The sequence below is a fragment of the Canis lupus genome, chromosome 28, assembly GCF_011100685.1.
Source record: "Canis lupus familiaris isolate Mischka breed German Shepherd chromosome 28, alternate assembly UU_Cfam_GSD_1.0, whole genome shotgun sequence".
Classification (NCBI taxonomy): Eukaryota; Metazoa; Chordata; class Mammalia; order Carnivora; family Canidae; genus Canis; species Canis lupus.
The window spans coordinates 32,395,895-32,421,315 of NC_049249.1; the positions used below are offsets into that span (position 1 = coordinate 32,395,895).

The 25,421-nt window shown below is 52.2% G+C and overlaps 1 protein-coding gene across 1 annotated transcript in view; it reads left to right on the plus strand.

Moving 5' to 3' along the window:
* Positions 1 to 2,695: 2,695 nt before the first annotated feature.
* The window catches only part of HTRA1 (HtrA serine peptidase 1), a 53,103-nt gene continuing 30,377 nt past the window's right edge, over positions 2,696 to 25,421 (plus strand). Inside the window, 4 exon segments of the mRNA XM_038577982.1 lie at positions 2,696 to 2,848; positions 3,298 to 3,426; positions 3,487 to 3,519; positions 3,521 to 3,926. Coding sequence (XP_038433910.1) covers positions 2,696 to 2,848; positions 3,298 to 3,426; positions 3,487 to 3,519; positions 3,521 to 3,926 — 721 coding nt within the window.

Here is a 25,421-nt window from a genome sequence, read left to right on the forward strand (position 1 = left end):
AGGGAGGGGAATCAAAACTGGCTCAGGAGCCGCCTTTTACCTGGGCAGCCTGTCCCTGGCCACGGTTCTGTCACTGTGGAGGGGGTGGGAATGGATACTAAGGGGACCTGGGGCATGTCTGCCACCCTGTAAGCAGAGGACAATCTGGCCTGAAGGGCAGTTTGGGTGACATCATGGAGCACTCTGGATGTCAGGTGAAGAAGTCTGGACTTCCATTTACTGGGATTGTGAGCCCCTGAACATTCCCAAATAGGGCAACTATAAGATTGTAGCAAGAATCAGAATTATGACTCTAGCTCCTTAGGTTGTAAGTCCTGTGGATTAAGAAAGGCAATGTGAGGCCTCAGCCATTCTGGGTGGCTCAGACTTTCGGGAGTACAGAGGCCCCAAGTGGAAGATCTTTCTCTTTGGGGACAGCAAGACGTGGTTTCTCTGTGCAGGTTCAGAAACCTCATTTCCTAATGGAAGCTTTGTCAGCCACGGCGTTTTGTCATTTATTATTCATGAACAGGCTTGACTTTGTCCAGACTTAAAGCTCAAATGCAGCAAATTTGGGCTGCAGAGAAAACGGCAGGGAACTCACCCTTGTGGCTTCGGAACTATCCCCTTTGCTCTGGAAAAATCTTCTCTAGGAATCTGTGCCAAGACCCGGCGAGAAATGAGTTTTCACGTTGTATCCAAAAAATGCATCTTGTAAGAAACTGTCTTTAAAAATGGCATCGGAGGGGGAAGGAATAAAAGAAGGAGTAACTTTTTCAGACCTAAAGCGTTACTTCTAGAAATGGAAATGCTAGGATTAAGGCATGAGCGATCAATGATGGGCTCTCGATGCCAGGTTTCAATTGAATTATTCTGTGTCCTCTTATACATGGACACACGCAGGCACACATACACACAACACCCTCCCGAGTGGACTGTTCAGGATCTCCTTAGTCCTTCCGGGGGGGACTTTACTTTCTCTGAATCTAAGGTCTTGGCGGGGGGGGGGGGGGCAGCAGACTGTTAACATAAGAGCAGGAGGGTGAATGGCAGTCACACCTGGGAGATGATGTGATGTGATGGCGGTCTTTCTAAAACCTTGGGTGTCCTGAATTCTGCTCCTCGGGTATGGCTCAGTTTTCCATTCCTCCCTCTGCTGACTCCTTGATGCCACCACCGGCATGGGTTCCAGCGGCAGGGTGGTGCCATCTTCCTTCCCTGGTAGAAAGGCCACAGGGCCTCCGTGGCTTGAATGTCCTGATTGTTGCATTTGCGAACATCTCTTCCAGGTTGTGAACCAACGCAGGAGTAGTTTTGTGGCCACAAACACCCTTGGTTAGTCACTAGATGCACAGTCACCAGATGTTCCTGGGGAAGGTAACAACCCCGAGGTTCTTAAACAACTTATCAAAAGTCACAGAATGAAAGGCCAGGAGTGGGACTTTTGACTCCCAAACCCATCAGAGGGCCTGGCTCTGGCAGCTTCACAGTGTCCCACTGACTCACCCTGGAGAGGAAGAGGGGCATTTTGGGAGGAGGGAAGAGCACGAGCAAAGGCATAAAGGTTTTAGGCAGGAGAAGGTAGGTTCCAGAAAATGCAAGTTATTCAGCAGGGGGAGAGTCAAGTGTGTGTGGTGGGGAGATAGGGTGGAGAATGGAATGAGGGGGAGGGGACGGGACTCAGTGGAACCATCAGGGACTTGTCCTCTGTTAGGGAAGATGCCAGGAGCCGCACCCAGCATCGCAGTTTTACTTTTAATCTGTTTCACTCCAGCGGCTTGGCTGGAGGGTAGAGGATGGGGTCTGGCTTAACTTGTATGTAGTGTGACCCTGGGGGAGTCACTTCTTTCTAGGCCTCAGTTTTCTCATCTGTAAAACAAGAGTATTGGACAAAAAGAAGTTTTCGCCAATTTATTCATGATCGCAGGCCGCCTTAATTTATGGCTCGCTGGACTACAGAGGGTGGCCTATTGGCTGATCAACTTTGTTCATTATTTCCCTCACCCGTACGCACCCCCCTTTCGGGGTAATCACAGCTAGCCAGCCACTCAGCGCCCCATCAGCGGAGCTGCACCTTCTCCGGTGCCCAGGGTTGATTGGCTTCTGGGTCAAGGTCTCTCTTTCCACAAGGATGAGGTTCCGTCTTTAGGAAAATACTTCCCTAACATCTCTCTCAAGCTCCGCACTGCCCAACCTCCTGTTTCCCAACTCCTGGTCCCAGGCGCCCCTCTGGACCCTGGACGCCTGCTTGGCTCTCATTTGGGAGGTGCTTTGGGCAAGGGCGGTTATAAATATTTGGATCCTACTTCTCAAAACTATTTTTATTGGAAAAATATCGTGCGCGCAAGAGAACCACCCAAATAACAAAAAAAAAAAAAAAAAAAATGGTGCAAAAATCCCTAAGCGTCCTGCGCACCCTCTCACACCTACTCCACCCCGCGCACCCGCCCTGGGGCGTCTCTGCCTGGGCAGGGCGAGTGCGAACCCGCCTCCTCCCGGGTCCTCACGCCTAAGCTTCATCCCTCCGCTCCGCATTGGCCCAGAGGCCGCCGCCCCGGGGGCCTGGCGCCACCAGGGCCCCAGGATCCACCTCCGGAGTCGCCCCGGCCCCTCCAGGTGATGCCTCGACTTGCAGGTGTCCGAAAGGATGCACCGAGGGCTCTCAGGCGGAACATCAAAGAAGAGCTCTTTTATTTAATAACAACGTTTTCGGGTGATGATGCACGTGGTGCAAAACCGAGGCGGCGCCGAGCCCCCCTCTCACCCGGGCCTCCCCGGGCCTCCCCGGGCCCCGCCCCCGGCTGCGGGGCGAATCCGCGCGTGTACAAGCACGCGGCGCACCCGTAGCACCTTTCTAAGGGAATCGACCGTAAATGATTATATTCTAGTTACTTCTCTCTGCTTTCTCACGTAACCGTGGGTCGGGGCGCTGGCTTCCCGCCGTGGCCACGGTCGCGCGTGCCGGGCACGGGGGTCGGGGCAGGGAGGGGCGCGACCGCCTCCTCCCGAGCGCGTGGCCAGAGCCCCGGGGCCGCCCCGCCCCCCCCGCCCCCCCGCGGCCCCGGCGGCTCCCCGGCTCCCCGGCTCCCGCGGGGGGACTTCCTCGGGGCCGCGGCAGGTTCCCCTTGGCAGAGCGCTTTAAGCTTGAGGCTCGCGAGCGGCGCGCGGGGGACCCGCGAGCGGCGCGCAGGGGCGCGTACCCGGGAGGGCGGACCCCGCCCCGCCCGCCCCGCCCGCCCCGCCCTGCCCCCGCCGCGGGCGGTCCCCGCTCGGCCGCCCGCCCCGCCCGCCATCCGGCCCCCCCGCGCCCGTCCCCAGGGCGGTCGTCACCGCCGCGAGGCCAATGGGCTGGGCCGCGCGGCCGCGCGCACTCACAGCCGCCCCGCCGCCCTCCCGCGCTCCGCCCGGCGCCGCTCTCCGGTCCTCGCCAGCCCGCCCGCCGCCGCCGTCGGAGCCGCCATGCAGCCCCCGCGCGCCCCGGGCGTCCCGCCGCCGCTGCTGCTGCTGCCGCTGCTGCTCCTCGCGGCGCCCGCCCCCGCCCCCCGCGCAGCCGTCCCGGGCCGGGCGCTCGGCCGCCGCAGGGTGCCCGGAGCGCTGCGAGCCCGCGCGCTGCCTCCCGCCGCCGGGACCCTGCGAGGGCGGCCGCGTCCGCGACGCGTGCGGCTGCTGCGAGGTGTGCGGCGCGCCCGAGGGGGCGGCGTGCGGCCTGCAGGAGGGCCCGTGCGGCGAGGGGCTGCAGTGCGTGGTGCCCTTCGGGGTGCCCGCCTCGGCCACGGTGCGGCGGCGCGCGCAGGCCGGCGTCTGCGTGTGCGCCAGCGGCGAGCCGGTGTGCGGCAGCGACGCCAACACCTACGCCAACCTGTGCCAGCTGCGCGCCGCCAGCCGCCGCGCCGAGAGGCTGCACCAGCCGCCCGTCATCGTCCTGCAGCGCGGCGCCTGCGGCCAAGGTACCCGCGCGCCCCGCGCGCCCCGCCCCGGGCCCCCGACCCCCGACCCCCGACCCCCGCCCGCCCCGGCGAGCAGCGCTCGTTCCTCGCGGCCCCTCGGAGCCCAGCTCCGCGCCCCGCTGCGGGGCCAACTCCGCGCGCTCCGTCCCGCAGCGAGACCCTCCCCCCGCCCCGCCCCGTCCCCGTCCCCGTCCCCGTCCCCGTCCCCGTCCCCGTCCCGTCCCCACGGGCCCGGCCGGCTGCTGGGTGTCCCGCGGGGCAGCACAGCGCGCCAGGGAACCGGCCGAACCAGACAGGAGCGCGCGCCCGGAGTCGAGGGGCCTGGGGGTGGGGGGGCTTGTGCGGGAGGCGTTGGCACCGCAGGCCCCGGGCGCTGTCGCCCCGCCGGCCGCTCCTCCCCGCCCGCGCCCCTGCAGCCACCCCCGCGATCCCGGGCGCCCCAACGCGAGGGACGCGGTGCTGCCGCAGCTCCGGGCGGGCTCGGGTCCAGCCGCGCAGACCTGGCCGCGCCGCCGCCCGCTTCCCGTGCTCCGAGCCCAGCCTCCCAAACTGAAAGTGGTTTTGGGGAATAAGCCGGACGGGGACTCCGGGTGGCGGAACCTGAGGCGGGTGAGGGATGCAGAAGTGGACCCCTCCGCCGTCCTTTCGCATCTTTTCTGTACCAGCCAGACTGTCTGGGTCGGGATGGGGCGAGGGGTGGGGAAGTTGTTTCTCTCGCGGGACCTTCCGGAGGGATGCTTCTCGTCTCCAGCCCAGGGACCTTGTGGAAAACAGGACGGAGTTCAGCTGCGGCCAACCCAGAGGTGCAGGGCCGGCCGGCCCCTTGGCTGGTGCACTTGGCCGCAGCCTCCCAGCACCGGCAGTGCCTGGAGAGGGGGAGAGGGACGGTGCATGGAGGGGGAGAGTACCGAGACCGGGAGAGAGGCGGTGCACTGAGAGGGGGAGAGGGGCAGTGCACGGAGTGGGGAGAGGGGAAGTGCATGGAGAAGGGGAGAGGGGCAGTGCATGGAGTGGGGAGAGAGGAAGTGCACGGAGTGGGGGAGAGGGGCAGTCTCTTCGGGCAGTGGTCTGGGTTTTCTCTGATGGAATAGAGTCCAACATGACCAGCTAGGGCCTGGCACAGGTAGGCTAACATGGGGAGAAAGGAGTCAGAGTTGTGTAGGAGAGCTAGGAGGTTGTGTGGTCCAGCAACAGGGGATGGGGAGCCCAGCCTCTGCCCTCAGAAGGGAGCCCAGTTAGGGGGTGCAGGAGACTTATTCTGGAGAGAAATGATCCCCACAGGGACTGAGGTACAGGTGTGACAAGGCACAGGTATGTGTGTCCCAGTCTAGGTGTTACCCATGTGACTTCACTTGGCTTTGCAGGCTCATGAGGAGAGGGCTTCTGCTATCAGCCCCTTTCACAGTTAGAGGAACTGAGGCTCAGTGGCTTGCCCAAGGCCACTCAGCTGGAATTTGAATGCACACCACCTTACTCCGGGCCAGCCCAGTGCCCAACCCCAAGGCTGAGGAACGGAGGCCAGGCAGGGTGAAGGAAGTTTCCAGAGGGTCAGGAAAAGCATTCCAGGCAGAGCGGGGAACAGCCTGGGCAAAGCCTGAGACTTGCTTGGGAGCTGGCAGATAGATTGATGTGGCCGGGGCATTTGGAGAGGGCGGTGAGAGTGGCCCAGGCTGGGGGCGCAGAGCCGCAGCCCGGGAGAGGCCAGCTGTGCTATGTACTGGGATGTTTTGTTCTCGGACCCCGGCAGCTTACAGAAATCCCAGTGTGTGGGGCGCCTGGGTGGCTCAGTCGGTTAAGCATGTGCCTTCGGCTCAGGTCATGATCCCAGGGTCCCCGGATCGAGCCCCACATCGGGCTCCCCGCTCAGCAGAAGGCCTGCTTCTCCCTCTCCCTCTGCTTGCCGCTCTGCCTACTGTGCTCTCTCTCTCTCTGTCAAAGAAAGAGAGAGAGAGAGAGAGAGAAAGGAAGGAAGAAAGGAAGGAAGGAGGAAGGAAGGAAGGAAAGAAAGAAAGAAAGAGAAAAGAAAGAAGGAAAAGAAAGAAAGGAAAGAAAGAAAGAAAGAAAGAAAGAAAGAAAGAAAGAAAGAAAGAAAGAAAGAAAGAAAGAAAGAAAAAGAAAGTCCCAGCGTAGGACTAACCTAGCAGCGGAGCACAGAATGCACCAGGGAGCAGAGTCAGGGTCACCGCAATAGTCTGGGTGTGAGGTGACGATATTAGGAAAGCAGAGCGCATATTTTTGTCAAAAACAAGCCAGCTTGGGCAGCCTGGGTGGCTCAGAGGTTTAGCGCCGCCTTCAGCCCGGGGCCTGATCCTGGGGGTCCCGGGATCGAGTCCCGCATCCGGCTCCCTGCATGGAGCCTGCTTCCCCCTCTGCCTGAGTCTCTGCCTCTCTCTCTGTGTGTGTCTCTCATGAATAAATAAATAAAATCTTAAAAACCACACAAGCCAGCTGTTACGGCGTGTAGTCTCGCTGCCCGGGGTCCCGAGTAGCTGGCAGCAGCTGAGCACCTGATTTATGGCCCGTGAGGTGGAGTCACTTAGCAAGCTGCGGCCTTGGCAGAGGCTTTGAGTCGCCTTGGGGAGAGGAACGCGTCCTTGCTCCCAGAGAGCCCGCGGGGGACAGCCACGGGAGGGTGAGTGGGCAGGCCCGAGAGGAGAGACAGAGGGGTCCGGGCTGTTCTCACCCTTTCCTCTCTCTGCAAATATTTCCTGAGCCGCTGGGTGTTTCCGTCTGCCCGGCCCCCAGCAGGCACCTGTTAGCTGTTAGGTAGGTGGGTAGATGGTGAGTGAGCGCTTCCAGAAACCAGAGACGCGGGGCCCTGCAGACTTCTCTTCGTGGAAGGCTTTGGCCTTGCCACCCCTTCCCACCAGGCGCTCCCCCTTTGGCTTCCCAGGGGAACCTCTGAGGACTGGGCCCGGGAGCCAAGACTTCATTCAGTCAAAGCCCTGCCTGTGAGCAGGTCACTTGACGTCATTGTTGAATGAGGTGAATTGGCTGCGTGCTCTGGCGGGGAGGCTGGCAGGGCTGCTGTTTTCCCCGAGGTGGACACAGGAGGCCTGGAGTTGGAGTGAGCCAGGCCAGGATATGGGGAACGGGCTCCCGAGGCAAGAGCACATCCCATGATTTCCAAGGGAGGGTTTCCCAGGAGTGGAGAGCCAGGGAGAAGGGAGCAGGAAATGCCAGCAGACCAGGGGGCCCTGGGCAGTTGAGCAGCTTTTTGGAGTCATGGTGCGTCTTTGGAGGGTAGAATGTGTCACCATTTGAAAGAAAGTCCTTTGGGGTGCTTGGGTGGCTCAGTGAATTGAGCGTCTGACTTTGGCTCAGGTCATGATCTCAGGGTCCTGGGATCGAGCCCTGCATCCAGCTCCCTGCTCAGCCGGGTGCCTGCTTCTCCCTCTCCCTCTGCCCCTCCCCACCACTTATGCAGGTGCACTCACGCCCGCTCTCTCTTTCTCAAATAAGTAAAATGTCAAAAATAAAAAATAAAAGAAAGCACCTTTATCTGTACACCGTTTAACAAAGACTTCAGGCAACGTCTCCTGAAAATGGTTCTGGAAATCAAGGCAGATCCTCTGTTTCAGAAATCAGTGCTGCTGTCAGGATTTGGTTGGGAAAGCGTCCAATTCTCCTGGAGAACAAAGATCTCTCCTCTTCCACCATTAGCGGTTTGGATTAGTTTAAAGCAAAAACTCTCAACTGTCAGGAAATTATAACAAAGAAAGGAATTGGAATTAATATAACAGTATAGTAATAAAAGCTAGTGTATATTTAGTGCTTGTTCTGTGCCAGACATATGTTAACTCCTTTTGACCCTCCTAGAATTGCATGAGGCATGTGCTGGAATCTTCCCTGTGTCCTAGCTGGGAGACAGAGTCACAAGTTCCTTGTCCAGGACTTGAACCCATGTATCTGGTCCAGGGCCCATTCATAATCACCATGCTGTACTGTTGACAGAGAAACTAAGGTTATACGCCAACTTCAGCTAAGCCGCAGCTAATAGCTGGAATAAACAGTGCTCCAGATGGCCATGGCCTTGAGATGAAATGTAGGACACCTCCCAGCTCTCATTCCACAGGCACGGGAGTTGGAGGACACGGTTGTCCCCAGTTATCATCAGTGCAGCGCTTGCTGCAGAAAAGCCAAAGAGCAGAAGGGGCTGGAGTCAGGATGTTCTGAACCAGAGCCCCAGGCCCCATACTGCTCTTGGGGGGAGAAGAGCCCCTCTGGATTCCCAGACATTGCAAAAGACTAGCCAGGATGTGTAGCGCTGCAGATCTCTGCCAGAAAGCCGACAAGAAGCCAGGAAAGAGGCCTGAGAAAGACATCCCCAAAGCAGCAGGCTCCCCCTACGGGAGAGCCCACCCCACCTGAAACAGCAGCCCAGACAGGCCTAGAGCTCTCCCCATCCTGGTGCTGGCACCCCTGCCCCCAGGCCTGATGAGGGAGGGCCTCTGAAGGTGGGGCCTGGCTGTGCATTCCTGGAGAAGAACCACCGGCTTAGAAGAAAGACTGTCTTTTGAACAGTTTATGAGGCTTTGCTCTCTCTGCTTGGTTATTTGCTTTTATTCTCTGTCGGTTTTGCTAAAGAGTTAAAATATTAAGGTTTCACAGAAGTAGTAAGTTAACAGTTTCGAGAGCCAAGCATTTGAGTAACTTCATTCCATCCAGAAGAGCTGTAAATAGGTTGCATTAGAGCTTAAAATAACTGCATTCGGTAAGTGATTATGGTGGGGACCATGAGCTAACCATGGTCAGACGTCCGACAGCGTCCGGACGGCAAGGCTGGATTCTGAGTCCATTTGGAGTTTATGTGATCCTGGACACAGTTTCATGTCTTGGATTGAGAAATCAGACTTTTCCATGAGCTTACATTTCAAATGAATAAATAGCTCTGGTCAAGCTTAGTTTGAAGGAGAAATCAAGTTTGGCTGGTGGTTGAGGGTTCCTTGGAAGGCCAGCTGGTATGGAGGGACCGACTGGCTGGTCACTTCCCAAGCTATAACCTGACCAGGTGACTGGGCCCTATCCTCTCAGAGCCTCAGCACTGAGAGGATTGGACCAGATGATCTCTGAGGTCCCTTGTAGCTGGAGTGATCTGTGATTCTTGTAAGAAAACTAGTCTGAAAAAAAAAAAAAAAAAAAAAAAAAGGAAAACTAGTCTGAAAAATGGTGGTCACTTCATCCCTATTTTAAAGGCTGGGCTGAGTTATTTCTTTTCTTAAGTTGTTGATGGGTAAATCCCGGGTTGGCATAGGCCCACTTGAGCCTGATTCCCTAGTATTTCAACTTTTAGTGGCTGTGAAAAGTCCCTGGATGACCACTGTGGTCACATGTCCCCCCCTCAAGATAGGAGCTCCAGCGAACCTGGTGCCCCTTGCTGCTTCCCAGGGGCTCTGAGACTGGGCTGCATGGGTCCCTGGAGTGAGTCATTTTACCTTTCCTTCCCACTTCTCTGCTGTAAAAAAGAGAAAGAAGGAAGGTAGGAAGAAGGAAGGAAAGAAAGAAGGAAAGAAGAAAAGAAAGAAAGATGGAAAGGAAGAAAAGGAAGAGAAAGAAGGGAGGGAGGGAAGAATGAAAGAAAGAAGCAGAAAATTAATTATCAGCAGAGAAACTGAGAAGCGTTGCTGTTCCAAATGCTTTTGGAAAGGCTCCCAGAAGTGGTGGAGAAGTTGGCGTGCTCCATTGCTGCTGGGTGACGTGTGTCTAGAGGCACTGATGAGCACCAGCTAGTACAACACAGCACAGGACAGGAGTGAGTGGCGGTGAAGAGGCATGTCCCTCGCTGCTGCCGAGGCCTAGAGTTTAGCTTTTGGAATTAGTGACGTGAGCTCTGTTTCTAAGTTTATTCAGAGCATTTATGGAATGGCTACTGTGTACTGAGAAGGCCCAGATACAGGGAGTCAGAAGGGAGTGAGGCCAGGCAGCCCAGGATCTTAAGGAGTTCGTAGTAGGTCACATAATACCCAGCTTAAGGAGTCAGATCACCACTTTCTAAATGTGGGACTTCTTGTGTGTGACTTAATCTCTGTAAGCCTCCATTTCCCCATCATTGAAATAATAATAAAAACACTAGGACTTGCATGCATATGTCCTGGGGTTGTTGGAGGGTGGAAACACCTACCTATATGAAGCACTTAGAAGTGAATGTGATGCTTTATTTACGAGAACTCAGTCAGTATTAGTTGTAATAACAGTAGCTGCCATCATGCCCAAGGCATCTAATGAGTCAGCTCAGTGGGGGAAGTGTTGTAATGGGCATGTCTTCCTGGGGGTAAGGTGGGCGGGCGGGTTAGAGAAGGCTTCACAGAGAAGAAAGGTGGTGAGGGACCTGTGTCCTGGGGGCTGACTTGGAATTTGCCAATAAGTATGTTAGGAAGTTTCTCCGGGGGACGCCTGGGTGGCTCAGTGGTTGAGCGTCTGCCTTTGGCTCAGGTCATGATCTTGGGGTCCCGGGATCAAGTCCATATCCGGCTCCCTGCAGGGAGCCTACCTCTCCTTTGCCTCTGTCTCTGCCTCTCTCTTTGTGTCTCTCATGAATAAATAAGTAAAATCTTAAAAAAAAAAAAAAAAAAAAAAAAAAAGGAAGAAGAAGAAAATTTCTCCAGGCAGAGGGACTCAGACATCACCTTGCCTGTCACCCTCTGAACCCCCCAGGCCATTGCTTAGGTATCATTTGACAAGTGTGTGTGACTTCTCTAGAATGAAGAGCTGGAACACCTGGGATTTTACAGATGTTGTCTTGTTAACCCTCCCTGGGGTTTGTGACAGTCAGGAGATAGCAGTGGTAAGCCCCAAAGCCCTGAGACCTTAAATGATCCTTGGTTTGCTTTCCATGTATTGGAAACTCCTCCCATGGAAAAATTTGTCACATCTTAAGGGGAAAATAAAAAGTCTGGGAGCCCTCGGGTACCCTATGATTTGAGACTCCTGAGACAGATTGTCAAGTAAGGGCATTTCATAAACTGTCCTCCACAGCATCATGTGACAGCAGCTGGTCCCCCACCAGCGGCTGAGCCCATCCCCTTAGGCATAGGACGGTTTTGGAGGGCATGTTGCCATGGCTGGAATTTTTGATAATTTTCAAACTTGAATAAGTCCTGTCTAAGTGAGTCAGAGCCTTGTGCAAGATCTTCAAGCCTCAGGAAACCTCTTTTTCATGAGTTGTGCAATCAGATTTTGAGAAGATGGTAAGCCTGTGTGTGATGAGCTGTTGGTTGGCTTTTCTTTTTTTTTTCCTCAGGGTCTGGCGAGATTTGCAGTAGAGCTCCCTTTCACATAGTTTCGGGTCAGATTTCACCCGTTCATCTAGCACTTGAGTCATCTCGCACCCTGTGACTAGGAGAGCCCTGTCTTTGGTGCCAGTATTCCAAGTGGCAGTCGCCGCTTGGTGGGGATGGATGGGCACAGAGAGCTCTGCCAATCGGGGATGCCCAGGCAGGTGGCTGCCTAATGGATGCACAAGAGAGAAGGCTCAGCATCTAGCGCGCACATCTGCTTTTCTCTGGCAGAGTGAGCTAGCTGGCGGGGTGGGGGGTGTTGGGGGTCTGGGGGGCAGTCTTCTCCAAGCAGTGGCCCACAGAGCTACCACCCCTGGGTGCCCTCCGGGAGGGGCCGCTGCTCAGCCCAAGTTAGGGACCTGCCCAGGTGACCGCCCACAGCCGGGGCTGCATGCTGGACGCTCCCAGGGTGGGAGTGTGGCCCTGTCCTCGCTCCCTGGCTGAGGAGCTAGAGGAGGCTCCAAGCAGTGGGTTGTAACCGTCCAAGGCTAGCCAGTAGGATGAGGCCGGGCTGGGGTTGGGAGCCAAGTCTGCCGTCCTCCCAAACCATCGCTTGAGACTTCTTTGCCTCCAGGGTTATTGAGAAACGTGTTACTTAATCTCCAAATAGTTGGGGGAGATTCCAGCTATCTTTCTGTTATTGATTCCTAGTTCAGTTCCATTGTGGGCTGAGAACATACTTTGTATGATTTCTGTTCTTTTAAGTGTGTTAGGGTGTGTGTGCTGGTCTGGAATGTGGTCTGTCTTGGTTGAGCGTTCCATGTGAACAGCAGATTATTCTGCTGTTGTTGGGTGGAGTGTTCTGTAAGTGCCAGTTAGGTCTGGCGATTGATAATGCTGTTCAGGTCAACTCTGGCCTTACTGATTTTCTGTCTGCCCCCGTCTGTCAGTTCCTGAGAGAGGGGCGCTTGAAGTCTCCTGAGTCTGTTCTGAAGCCCTGACACCCTGTCTCCTCTGTCACCTGCTAGTGTCCCAGGAAACGTGGGTTCTAGCCACCCCCCCCTTTGGACCTTTGGGTGAGTTACTAACTCCCTTCAGCCTCTATTTCCTTATATGCAACATGGGGATAAGGATACTGACTTAGAGACCTCAGAGGGACCCTGGGAGGGTCAGGCTGGGAAGGTGCGTTGTCACCTGGGAGTCTTGGAGCATCTCGGCTGCAAGGAATTAGAACCTCTAGCTGGCAATTCCAGACTCTTCAGGACTCCTGGGAGAACCGGCACCAAGCAGTGGAGCCAAAAGGATGGACAAAGTCATATACACCCTGAGGGTCAAGACCTAGGTCTAGGGCCACCTGGGTGGCTCAGTTGGTTAAGCATTTGCTTTTAGCTCAGGTCACAGTCTCAGGGTCCTGGGATTGAATCCCACATAGGGTTCCCTGCTCAGTGGGGAGTCTGCTTCTCCCTCTCACTCTGCCCTGGCTCATGTCTCTCTCTCTTTCTCTCTCCCCAGCACGCCTTTCTCAACATCAGTCTCTCAAATAAATAAATAAAATCTTAAAAAAAAAAAAAAAAAAAAGACGTGGATCTCCTCAGGGCATGTTCCTTTGTCCCACTGAGATACCGTAGTTCTTGGCCAATGTCACTGAATTGTTTGCAAGCACTGATCTTCCGTTTCAGGGAAGCCAGAGGCAGAGTCCGCTATCTTCAGCTCCGAGGGAAGAGCACTTCAGTTCAAAACATCAGCAGTCCAATTATCCTATAGAGCACACCAGCATCTCTTGTAGGAAAAGTCTGATAACAGAAGGTACAGGAGGAAGGGCAAGAATTTGAGACCATCTAGAAGGGACTGTGTACACAGATTCCTTTCTGCGCGTGGGGTTCTGTAGTCTCATACACAGCCTGTTTCCTTGGGATACCCATCACTGGCCAGCCAGATAATCCTTCATCCTCTGAAAAAGATCATTGCACCTCCACAACCCGTCTCTGACCACGGCCTGTTTTGGGGGGTCTTGTAGACAAAGACAGCTTCTTTCCTGCAGAGAAATTGGTGGCCATAGTCACTAATGCACTGGTAGAGAGCACTGGATCCCAGAACCTGAAACCTGAGTGTGGAAGGTCCTTGCAGGCCCTGTAACCCAAACCCTTCACTTTACAGTCAGGGAAACTGAGTCACCCAAAGGGGGCATGCTTCTCAGAAGCTGCCCCGCTCCTCAGTTTTGGGGGGGGGGCAGTGTAGACTCTGTCCTGCAGCCCAAGGAAGAACCCTTGAGGCCTTCCCCCCATCAGCCGCACCTTCCTGCTGGAGCAGGTGAATGTTTGAGACCCGGGTCCACCCCGATTATTTTCCATGAGAAATGGTGGGTACTTTCGCTTAGTCTCCCAAAATGAGCTAAAGGAAACATCCCCCCACACCCCAACCAAAACAACCTCCTTCAGTTGGAAGATGACCCAAAGGCTATCCATGTAATGACTGATTTCTCCTTTCAAGAGTTCTAAGCACATATTATTAATACCCTTGAACCATAATTACAGTGCTCTTGCTGAAGGGAAAAAAACAACAACAACCCAGTACAAATATCATGGTGGACAGGCCAGATACATCAGGGCTGAAATGCTTCCATGTCTTTTCAGCTGCAGTAAGATTTTCTTTGGGATGAATATACCAAGCTTCCCTCCTCTCAGCATAAAGGCTCTTTTAAATTTCTTTTGCCATACTGTGTAGACATCTTGGGAAACGCATTCATACTTCTGATGACATACTTTATGGTATCAGTTTTTTCAAGTTATAATTATAGTTGAATTACATCACAAAGAAAAACAGTAAAAGAGCCACGATTCTGGTAGCTTCATCATTTCTGTCCCAGGCATTACCAGCGTCTGGTTGACCAGTCCTCAACTTGTTGCTCTTGTGAGTGATACTGAAATGAACATTTTCACGTTCATCGTTATTTGTGTATCTAGGGTTATTCCTTTTGGTAGATACCAAGAAGTACGATGACTGGATGGGGTGAGAGGGATTTTTTTTTATGCCTGTTGGTGTATGCTGCCAAATTATTTTCCAAGATGATTATGTCCATATTCGTTGCCATCAGCTTTAGAATGATCAGCCTCTTAAGTCACTGATAGTTGAGGCAGGCAAAAAGAAATTCCTGAAAGAAATTCTTCAAGATAAATAGAATAGGATGGTATCAAACAAGTCATCCTGCTCAGTAAGTCAATTACCTGATTGATCTTTTTTTTTTTTTTTTTTTTTTTTACTCTTATTTATTTGAGAGAGACACAAGCAGGGCCAGAGGCAGAGGGACAAGGAGAAGCAGACTCCCTGCTGAGCAGTGAGCCCAATATGGGACTCGATCCCAGGACTCTGGGATCATGACTCAAGCCACAGGCAGATGCACAACCAACGGAGCCACCCAGGTTCCCCATGTGTTTTTATTTTAATGTTAGCCCCTACCTGGTTGATCTTTAAGTTCTTTTTATTCTCAGGTGGATGCTTTTTTAATTTTTAAATTTTTTTTATTTATGATAGTCACACAGAGAGAGAGAGAGGCAGAGACATAGGCAGAGGGAGAAGCAGGCTCCATGCACCGGGAGCCCGACGTGGGATTCGATCCCGGGTCTCCAGGATCGCGCCCTGGGCCAAAGGCAGGCGCTAAACAGCTGCGCCACCCAGGGATCCCCCTTTTTTTTTTTTTTTTTCAGGTGGATGCTTTTAAGAAATAAGCAATATTTGGGGCAGAATGAGCACTTGAAAAATTTGATTTTACCTGATGATGGAGTTGTGATCACGGATAGTCCAAGGTCGAATGGGTCCTGTGGTTGTTAGTCATCTGGGCTGACCCTAGTGTTTTCCGGATCAGCCTGGGTATGTGAAGGTCCGAGGTCACAAGCTAGGCTGTGACTGAACGTGAGTCCCTGCCCACCCAGCCCCGGCCTCTCCACATTGAGCCTCCCGGATACCAGTGCTGCCCAGGATGCCAGAGGAGACTAGAATGTTTTTGTTTTGAAAAGTGAAGAATATGTTTATTCTAATGTCTTGGACACATGGACAGAAAAATAACATGACCCACGTAGATAAAATCCAGCTCTCTAGTAGCTATATTAAATGAGTTAAAAAGGAACAAGTGACTTTTTTTTATTGTAGTTCTATTGAGACATAATTCACATATCATAAAATTTACCCTCTTAAAGTGTACGGTTCACAGTTTCCATACATTCTCAGAGGGGTGCCACTATCACCACGATCTAATTTTAGAACATTTTCATCACTCCCCAAAGAAACCCAGTACCCGTTAGCACGCACTCCATACTTCCCCTCTGCCCAGCCCTGGGCAGCCACCAGTCTGCTTTCCTTCCCTATGGATTTGCCTATTCTGGACATTTCCTTTTTTTTTTTTTTTTAAGATTATATTTATTTATTTGACCGAGAGAGCACAAGCGGGGGAGAGGCAGAGGGACAGGGAGAAGCAGACTCCCCGCTGAGCAGGGAGCCCGATGCAGGGCTCGATCCCAGGACCCCAAGATCATGACCTGAGCTGGAGGCAGACACTTAACCGACTGAACCTCACAGGTGCCCTAGGACATTTCGTATTAATGGAATCACACAACGTGTAGTTCTGGGTGGCCCGTTTGTTTTGCTTGTAATGTTTTCAACATAGGTCGCATGTCAATGCTTCATTCCATTTTAGGGCCGCATCATATTCCATTGTGTGGATACAGGAAGGCCAGACTTTCTATTTTATCTTCTCTTCCTGGTGGCGAATCCCAATCCTAGCTGAGAAGGTCACTTTGAAAGTCTAAACTGGTGAGGCGGCACTGGCTCCTTCGCTGGGCAGAAACCGGAGCACGGGAGACACAGGGAGCCAGCCCTGAAGACAGGAATATTCTATATGGATGGGGATATATGCTGAAAGGGAAAGATCAGGAAATGTGCTTTGCAGGTTTATTAGATCATATAACTTTTCTGGGAGCTGGAAAGGATGTCGGAAATGGTGTGGCCTAGCCCCTCATCATCTTACTGCTGAGGTATCTGAGGCCCAGAGAGAGGAAGTGGCTTGTCTGGGGTCCCAGGGCCCACTATTCACTTCTTACTTGAGCCAAAGATTCCTTCTGGCTTTTGTCAGTATTACACGTTACCCTCATTCTCCTCCTGGGACCCGGAGGATCGTGCTCACACGAATGGGTAGGGTACAGGGCACTTCCGAGGACGGAGGGCCACATCCCTCCCTGTGCCTTCCCGTTCCCCGTCCCGCCTCCTCCCCCAGCCTGTGCCCCAGGCCCACCCTGCCGGACCAGGGGGCTGTGGGAGGGGACCCAGGACAGCTGAGGAGTGCGTCGCAGGCCCCTGGAGCAACTCAACCATCTCCTCCCAGCCTGCTGCTTGCAGAGCCTGAGCTGCCCCGGCCACTCCAGACATAACAACTGGGGCAGCCGGAGCAGGAAGAGAACCCAAATGAGAAATCTGGGAAGGTCAAGACCGGAGCCAGATGCTTATCAAGAGGAACGTTAATAGTGTTTTTGTGACCCGAGCAGCCAGCCGTTTCCCTGAAGGTAATCAAAGACGCATCGTGCTGGGCATTCAGGAGACTTCAGCGGGGAAAATAAATTGTGTGGTGGAATTGATTGGAAACTTTTTTTCCCCTCCTGCATGCAATCGGAGAGGAAAGACTGTGAAATGCAACTGTGCTGACCAAGCGGGAGCATCCATTCACCACAGTGTGCAAGGAGGGACCTTTTCTGGGGGGGGAGGGGACTGTCCATGAAGCTGCAAAGTGATTAGCAACGACAGGCACCATTACACACAGACACATTGTTCTGGAAAAGGCACCTTTTACCAGTAAAGTTGAAGTCGAGCGGCACTCGTGGCTGCCAGCGCATGTAGGCCTCGGCAGCCAACTGGCCAGGTGCCCCCGAACGCCTGCGGGGGGCCGGGCTCGGTAGGGTCAGGGTCGGGGTCGGGGTCGGGGTGTACGCCCCGGCGCCTCACCTGCCCGGCCTCTCCCAGCACCCTCTGCCGCCGCCTCGGTCCAGCCTCTGCAGACGGCCCCGCGCGGGGCTCCGTGGACACGGGGGGCAGATCGGCCGTCTGAGGTCTGGCGTCGGGCGAGCTTTTCCCACTCTCGGCCGTCTGGGAGACTGCACCGGAAAGCCAGGGCTGCCAGCGGCGGGAAGTGCCAGTGTGGGCTGGAAATCGAGGCCAGGCTCCCGGGCTCCGCCTCGCCTTCCTCCTTTATTCATGATGAGGAGAGAAATAGGTCACACGGAACAATCCTGAATTTTATGTCTCTATTTCTGTGCCGAAGACACAGAGTACGGGAGTCCATCATTCAATTCCGAGCCTTAAAAAAAATAAAAAATAAAAAATAAAGTAACAGTTGCTACTTGTGAGTTCAGCTCATTTTAACAAGAAGAGGTCCAAGAGCCTTTGGCCTTGGGAAGTTGGACTCCGAAACTGTGTCTTCCGTTTGCTTCTCCCTTAGCTGTGCGGCCGGGAGCTCCTCACGATGCGCCGGCCTCGCAGCTTGATCGGGGACCTCAGTGCGCTGCGTCGGCCCCGGCAAGGGATACCCCTCTCCCGCCTGTGCCTCTTCTCTGCGAGGCTCAGGAAACCTAATTGCACCGCGGGCCCCCAGCGCCCTGGAATTTGCAGCCACAGCACTGATTAGAATGGGGGTCTGGTTTCCTGGAATGTGCAAAGTCTCGCTTCTGTTTCTGCTGCCTCCACACCCCAGACCAGAGCTGGTCCAGCCGAGCTGTTGCTGACAAGTGTCCTTGGAATCGAGTGGAGGGGACAGACGATCCTGTGGCTCGGACTGAAGGCGAGAAGGAGGCTTGCAGGGCGACTTTGCTGCTTTCCCTGGGTTATGTTCCCCCCCACCAGCCCCCAGCAAGCACGCTTGCACACAGGAGGCCCCATCCCCCTGGCCCTACACGACTCATTACCCGTTAGGAACCTGTTTAAATTGATTTCTCGGCTGACCCTCAGGGAGAAAGTAGTGAAAGTTCTCTGTAAGAGGAGGACGCATTCTGTTTCTCTCCGTCTGGCTCCCGTTACGCAGCCTGCCTGCCTCTCTTTCTCCCCCCTTGGCTGGTCTTGCCTCCTCCTGCCCCTTTCACGGTCATTCTCGAATTCATCTTGCAACCTCACAAAGAGAGCTTTTCTTAGTGAAAAATCATCCCGCTCGTCCTCCCTGAATGTGGACCAGCACCTCTCCCCAGCTGCTCGGTGTCAGGTTAGTTAACCGCCTGCCGCCTGGTCCCGTATCCACGCATCTGCACAAGTGGGACAGGTGTCCGGCTCTGCTTCGGGCGCCCATGCTCTGCAGAGTTACGGAGCCCCGTTGCAATGCTGACAGCAAAAGGCTCGAGGTGGCAAGCGGCGTGGTGGGGCCCAGCATCAGGCGACAGTGTGGTATCCTTGCCCTCCTGGCGACTGGGCCGTGGCCGGTGCTCCCTATCGGTTGGCCTTGGCCCGCAGCCCTCCCGTCTCTGTTTTGTCTCTCTGCTGTGCACCCCCCACCCCATCAGAAGTGTGAGGACCTTGGGCAGTGCTGGGGATGTAGGAGGAGCATCGGAGGGCCAAGCTTTGGATCAGCTCTTACTGTGTTTGCTCCCCGCCACCCCCCCACAGGCTCCACTTGATCCCTCTGTGAAGGTGCCAGACTGAGCAGAACAGAGCCAGTGGGAGAGCAGGTGATGTGCCAGGGCTGTGATTTCCTCCTGGAGGTCCCCTCTGGGCCCAGATTTATTTACCCAGCAAGTAGCCTCTTGTTGTTACTTTTAATCTGGCCATGCTGGGGACAAAGAAGTGGGCAGATGTGTCCCTCGGACCATCTGAAGATGAAAAAGAGGATGGCCTCCAGCATGCACCCCCATATGGCAATACGTTCTGGGGCGTCATTGGATTGCCAGCCTGAGTTAAGGCAGCTACTTGGAGGATGGGCCTAATATGGGGGGGCTCATGCTTGGGGTGATAGGCCTAATATGGGGGTGGGGCTCATGCTTGGAGCTGTGGGACGGTGGCTGACGGCAGCCGAGGAGTGTGTCCCAGAGCCCTTCAGAAGACTAAATATTTCACGACATCCCACTTGGGGCCTGCTGTGGTTGTTTCTCTATTTATAATTTCTGAGCCAGTGGGAACCTGGCTGGCTGTGCTTCTGCTGCTGGCCAGGGGAAATTTCCCAAGGCTTTTGGGCTGGACCTTGAATCTAGAGCTGTGGTAGGTCCGAGCGGGCATCTCAGGGGTGATTGCATCTCCTAGTCATCACGTGGTCGGGGTTGGGGGGGTATGTCCTGGCCCTTCAGGTGAAGATGGGAACATGTTTTCCATTGGCCTTCGTCTCCAACCGTTGTACAGTGCATTTTGTGCCTTTGCCTTTGAAGGGATTTTATTTCCTTTGTCACTTGTGCCCAGCCCTGTGTGACAGAGGGAAGAGAAAGACTGGAATGGAAATATGAGGGGGCCGGGGCAGAGGTAGGAGCGCTGTCCCCGACTGCCCTCCTGCAGTCCCTTGGCCAGCAGGCTCTGGCTGGCTCTGGCCTTTCTGGCTGAGTTTTTCTTCACATTTCATCCTCCTCCCTGAATCCTGCCAATTGTTGGAACTGGGCTGTGCTATGATTTGTAGGCTTGAAAGGATCAATACCTTTGGTGGCGCTTAAAGTTGAAGCAAGTAGGTGAAATGTTGCAAGTAATTTCTTCCCTTTCTCCTTGAGAGCTGGGAGGGACCTTGGAAGCCACCCAGTTGAGCCTCCTTATTTTATTTTTTAAACATTTTTAAAAGGTTTTATTTATTTATTAGAGAGAGAGAAGGAGAGAGCGAGTGAGAGCACACAAACTGGGGGAGGGGGTGGTGAGGAGAAGCAGGCTCCCAGGGGCGCAGGAGCCCAATGAGGGGCTCAATTCCAGAACCCCGGGATCATGACCTGAGCTATAGGCAGATGCTTAACGGACTGAGCCATGTAGGTGCCCCAAGCCTCCTTATTTTAAAGTTGAGGACCCTTTAGCCCAGGGGGCTTGCCTGAGGCCACGCTTGCCTCACCCATGAGCAGAGCCCACACCTCGGACCATGGAAGGGGGTGTCTGCCTCCTAGCACATGGGGTGTCCGTCAGTCCCTGGTGACTGCCTGTGGGCTCCTAGGCTCGGCCAGATTCAGCATCTCTGTCAGCTCCTGAGCAGTTGGTGCTTCTTCTCAGTACTTCATCTGTACTTTGGGTTTTAAAATCAAATGAAATTGAAATGCAGGCAGGACCAGCTTTCAACAGTGTGCAGCCAGTGTGGTCCATGCTCAGAAGGAACCCATACCTGGGTTAAGGCTCTGCTGGTACCCTCTTGGATTTCTTAATACTTTTGGAACAAGGAGCCCCTGCATTTTCATTTTGCTCGGGGCCCTGCAAATCATCCATCCCATCCTGAATGTAGGACAGTGCATTAAAATGCCAGTGATTTGATCAATCTGCTCTTGCAACTGATTTGAATTTTGGGAACATGCTGTTCCCTGTGAATAAAGGGGGATTCATTTCTTTTCCCTCGAATACACTGTGTTCTGTTTTCCAAATTAGCTCTACTTCTCGATTCTGCTGAGAAATTGGAAGGCGTGATTGTTCTCATTGGAAGCCAAGGTTGGATTGTTAATCCTGAGTTCTGGCCCTCAGTTCTCAGGCGCGGAAGTGGGATGCGTTTTCCTACAACCATGGGGGCTGGCGGGGGCTGGCGGGGGCTGGCGGGGGCTGGAGGCTGAGTGAAGGGGCTGGGAACTGGAAGGGAGGCTACAGCTGCAGAGCAAAGGGGTTAGCCTCCCACCTGTGCCACCTGCCCCTGCGAGCCCCTTCACAAGCAGCATGCTTTCCTTCTCTGCCATACTTCTTCAGATCCTTCATTGTTCCATGTTTCTGTAGACTGGGCATAGGATCCGCCTTACAGGCTTGCAGGAATAATTAGAGGTAATGTTTATGGAGTGCCTAGCATTGTGCTTGACACATGGTAGATGCTCAATAAATGAGTACTATTATGGTGTTGTTCTTTGATTGCCAATATTGCGGATTGGGTGGGATTTGACTAGCTGTCTGGGAGGAGAATAAGATTCCAGGCAGGAAGAAAAACAGCGTGAGTGCAAGGAGGCAGGATGGAGTGTGAGGTTTTAGGGGACCACTGAGAAGTTTGCAGCAGTGCAGAGTATGCATTAAGGAGCCCTGGGCCAGAGATTTGGAGATTGAGAACCACCTCTGACAGAGGGAGCTGAACTCAGGAAATGGAGACCAGGATGGGGGGGGGGTCCTGTAGTAAGTTCACGCTCCCCAGGTGGTAACTGTCATTTCAAGGGAGACACCTGCAAACGGGCCAGGTGTGCCTGATTAGAATGCAGAAACGGGATTCTGAGAAGCTTTGGAAGTGTGGGGGGAGGCATCAGGAGGACTCAATGCACCTGGGCGGTGATACACCTGCTGAGAGCCGGGAGGTGATCATGGCCTTGAGTGCAGGCTCCGTGTGCATTCTCTCCCTCGGGGCTCTCAACTGCTTGGAGGAGGTGGTATTATCTTCGTGTTGGAGAACAGGAGACTGAAGCTCAGACAGGGCCACTGCCCCAAGTAACCCGTCTGTAAGGGGCAGAATCAGCATTTGAGGCCACGTCTGGCTCGGGAGTCATCCTGGCACTGCTGGGAGCCTTGGGGCCTTTCCCAGCCTCGCTGACCCCCCTAGAAATTTACTGGGGTTGGGGCTCAGCTTGGCATTCCCTCTATCCCTGACAGTCTGAGCGTCACATCGGGAGAGGGTGGGCAGGTCTGCCTGGAGAAGGCACGAGGCTGGAGCCGAGAACGGGGCAGGGCATCCAGGATCCACTGCTAGGATTCCCAGAGCCAGGTCTGGGCCAGCTGCCCTGGAGGGCTCTTTTGGTCCTTCTAAAGCAGATGCCAAAAAACAAAACAAAACAAAACACCCCAAAAAACAAACAAAAAATAATAAAGCAGATGCCTTCTGTGCTGGCCATGGTGTCTGGTCGGTGTCTGAGAGGCCTGGCAGCCAGGGCCGAGCATCCTGTAGATGCAGCTTGGGGGTCCCCACACCTTTCCACTGCGAACCAGTCATGAGCTGCAGAGGGCTTGGGAGCCGGGAATGAGTGGAACTGGGACCTGCTACTTGGGTACGGCTGGCGCTCTTGAGCCCCTGCTGGCATGTTTAGGTTTTATGGGATCTGACGCTTGTATCATTCAGGGGACCCTCTTTAAGAAAAGAATTCAAAATTATAAGTACAACGTTAGGCATGGACACGATCTTTATTTAGGTTGAAAAAGCACGCCACCACAAATTACAAGTTTTTTAAAGTGAGAAAATACTACAGACTCCAACCCAGAAAAATGTCATAATGTTGTCATTAACTTGCAAGTACACCTTCACCTTTATTTCCTTCCTTCCTTCCTTCTTTCCTTCCTTCCTTCCTTCCTTCCTTCCTTCCTTCCTTCCTTCCTTCCTTCCTTCTTTTTATTTTTTTATTTATTTTTCACGTTCACCTTTAAAATACCATCCTGCCCCATATACTTTTTAGCTATGGACTCTTTGATGACCTTTTCACATGACATTGTAATGTTTCCTATGGAGAGAATAGAATAATTTTTATTATTGTTGTTGTTGTTAATTTAGTCTTTCCTCTGGCATATTTCTCCACTACCATATACGCCCAGGCCAGGTCACCATACCCCGAACAATCTCTGGCTGTGCTAGGGAGCTGGCAGGATGGACGTAGGAGCATCCCTGGAAGCCATTGCTGTACCAGGATAGAAATGCAGAAATGACTTCAAAGCACATAAGTATCTAATTAAACCCAAGCAAAATGATTCTACGGTTTGACTTTTAAGGCATATCCCCAAATGCGACAGCCACTCTGATGGGGCAGGAGATGTGTGGCAGACGTAAGGGGACAGTGGCCTCAACCAACTGCAGTTTACATTTTTCTTTTAAAGATTTTTATTTATTTATTTGAGAGAGAGAGAGAGAGAGAGAGAGAGAGAGAATACACAAGCAGGGAGGAGGGGCAGAGGAGAGGGAGAAGTAGGCTCCCTGCAGAGCTGGGAAACCCACACAGGGCTTGGAGGTGAAGGCAGACCGTAACAGGTTGGGCCGCCTGGTCACCCCGCAGTTTAAATATTTTTATAAATATTTGTGTTGTTATTTATTAACCATTTTCCAAAAGTATGTGACAACTGGACACTTTGCTAGGGCCCCTCACAGGGCAAACATTTACCTTCACCTTTTACTGTAAATCCACTTTTGCTCTGAATTATTACAACTGCTTTGGAATTCAGGATCATTTGCTGGAGAGAGAGCCCAAGAAGCATCGGGCACAGGGCAGAGGTACCCTAATTTTCATGCTTTGTGACACCCTTAGTGTCTCGGTAATTTCTTTGTGGTTCCCCCTAGGCCAAAAGAATTACCGAATCATTCTATTTATCAAGTAATTAGGTCCCAGCAACTTAAATAAGTGTTTGTGCCTTTACAGTATAGTAGTCACTTCCAAATAAAGGGGAAATGGTATTTTAATTTTGTTGTTTATGAATGGGCTAGGTGTACTACTAAGTGCCCACAGTTATTTATGAATGAGCTAGGTGTACCGCTGGGTGCCATATAATCTCTCAAGTCTTGGAATCAGATTGGACACTGCCACTGCCATTTTGAGTTCAACACTGATTTTTGTACAGTACTTGCTGTTAATCACAGTGACCACCAGAATCCAAAGTGACAAAAATAGGAGACCATCCAAAGGATTATTGTGCAATCTGATTTTGAAACTGAGAACTAGCCAGAGCTAGTTTTCAAGATATCCAACAGATATCCAACAGATAACAGTTATCACTGTGTTTCCCTAGAAAACTTGAACTATCCTGTGTATTTGCTATGGCACTCCAGGGTGACTTGGGACAGTTAGAGAACTACGGCATTAGGACCATAAACACTTATTTCTCTCTTCTTCCTGCCCCACATCTAATCTTTACCTGACATTTTTACCTTAAATATATAAAAAAAAAAGTATTCATTTTGATGATTTTAAAGCACATACCCAATTTTGTGATAAATCTTTGACGAGAAACACAGGTAAAAGTCAATCTGTTGGTTCATAGTCCGCACGTGGTGATTTTCATTTTCACTGCAACACATTTTCTTCACTGTGATAATGTATGTCAAATACTTAACTTAGTGCCTGGCTTTTTTTGGCAAATGCATAATAATGGAAGTATTTGTTATGCTAATTTTGATACTAATTAATGAAACGTAGCAATACACTGTGTATCTCTCTTTCCTTGTGTAAGGAAGTTGTTGCAAATATGTAAGAAGAATTATCTATAAAACTCCAGAGACGATTGGTTCCAAGGAAGTAACATTTATGGAGTTGTGTGCTTTTCTAGTAGTTTATACAGAGAAAAGAGGAATCATTTGTTATTTTTTGATGAAATCCTGGCAATTTTAAAACTCATTAAATTATAGGAAATGTTGGCTACTTTAATGGGTCATTTGTTGTGTTAAAAATCAGTAATGATAAATATTTGGATAAGTGGAAAGGCCTGTCTTGTAAAATGTTGTGACTCATCATTCTACTAATCCTGGTTATTAAGAATTTTTCATTTTAAAATAAAATCACATAGAACAAGTCATTTGATTTTCTTTTTGAGAGTTATTTTGGCTAGCCTAGGTTTTTTGCTTCCCACATAAACTTCAGAAATAGCTTATCAATTTCTACACAAACACCTGCTGGGATTTTCAATGGGAGTATGCTGAATCTGTAGGTCAATTTTGGGAAAATTGATAGCTTGACAATAGTGAGTCTTCTGACTCATGAATAGAGTGTATCTCTTTATTTACTTAGTTCTTTTAAAATTCACTTCAGCAAGAAGGAGAGAAGGAAACAAACCATAAAAGATGTTTAACGATGGAGAACAAACTGAGGGTTGATGGAGGGAGGTGGGCAAGGGATGGGCTAGATGGGTGATGGGGATGAAGGAGGGCACTTGCTGTGATGAGCACTTGGTATTATATGTAAGTGATGAATCACAGAATTTCACCGCAGAAACCAATATTGTACTGTATGTTGACTACCTAAAATTTAAATTAAAAATAATAAAATTTATTTCAGCAGTGTTTTGCAGTGTTCGGTGTACAGGTCTTGTACATATTTTATTAAATATTTACCTACATATATAATATTTTTGATGTTATTATAATTGGCATTTTTAAGTTTTCAATTTCCAGGGGTTTGTTTTTACTGCATAGAAATAACAGTTGTGTGTA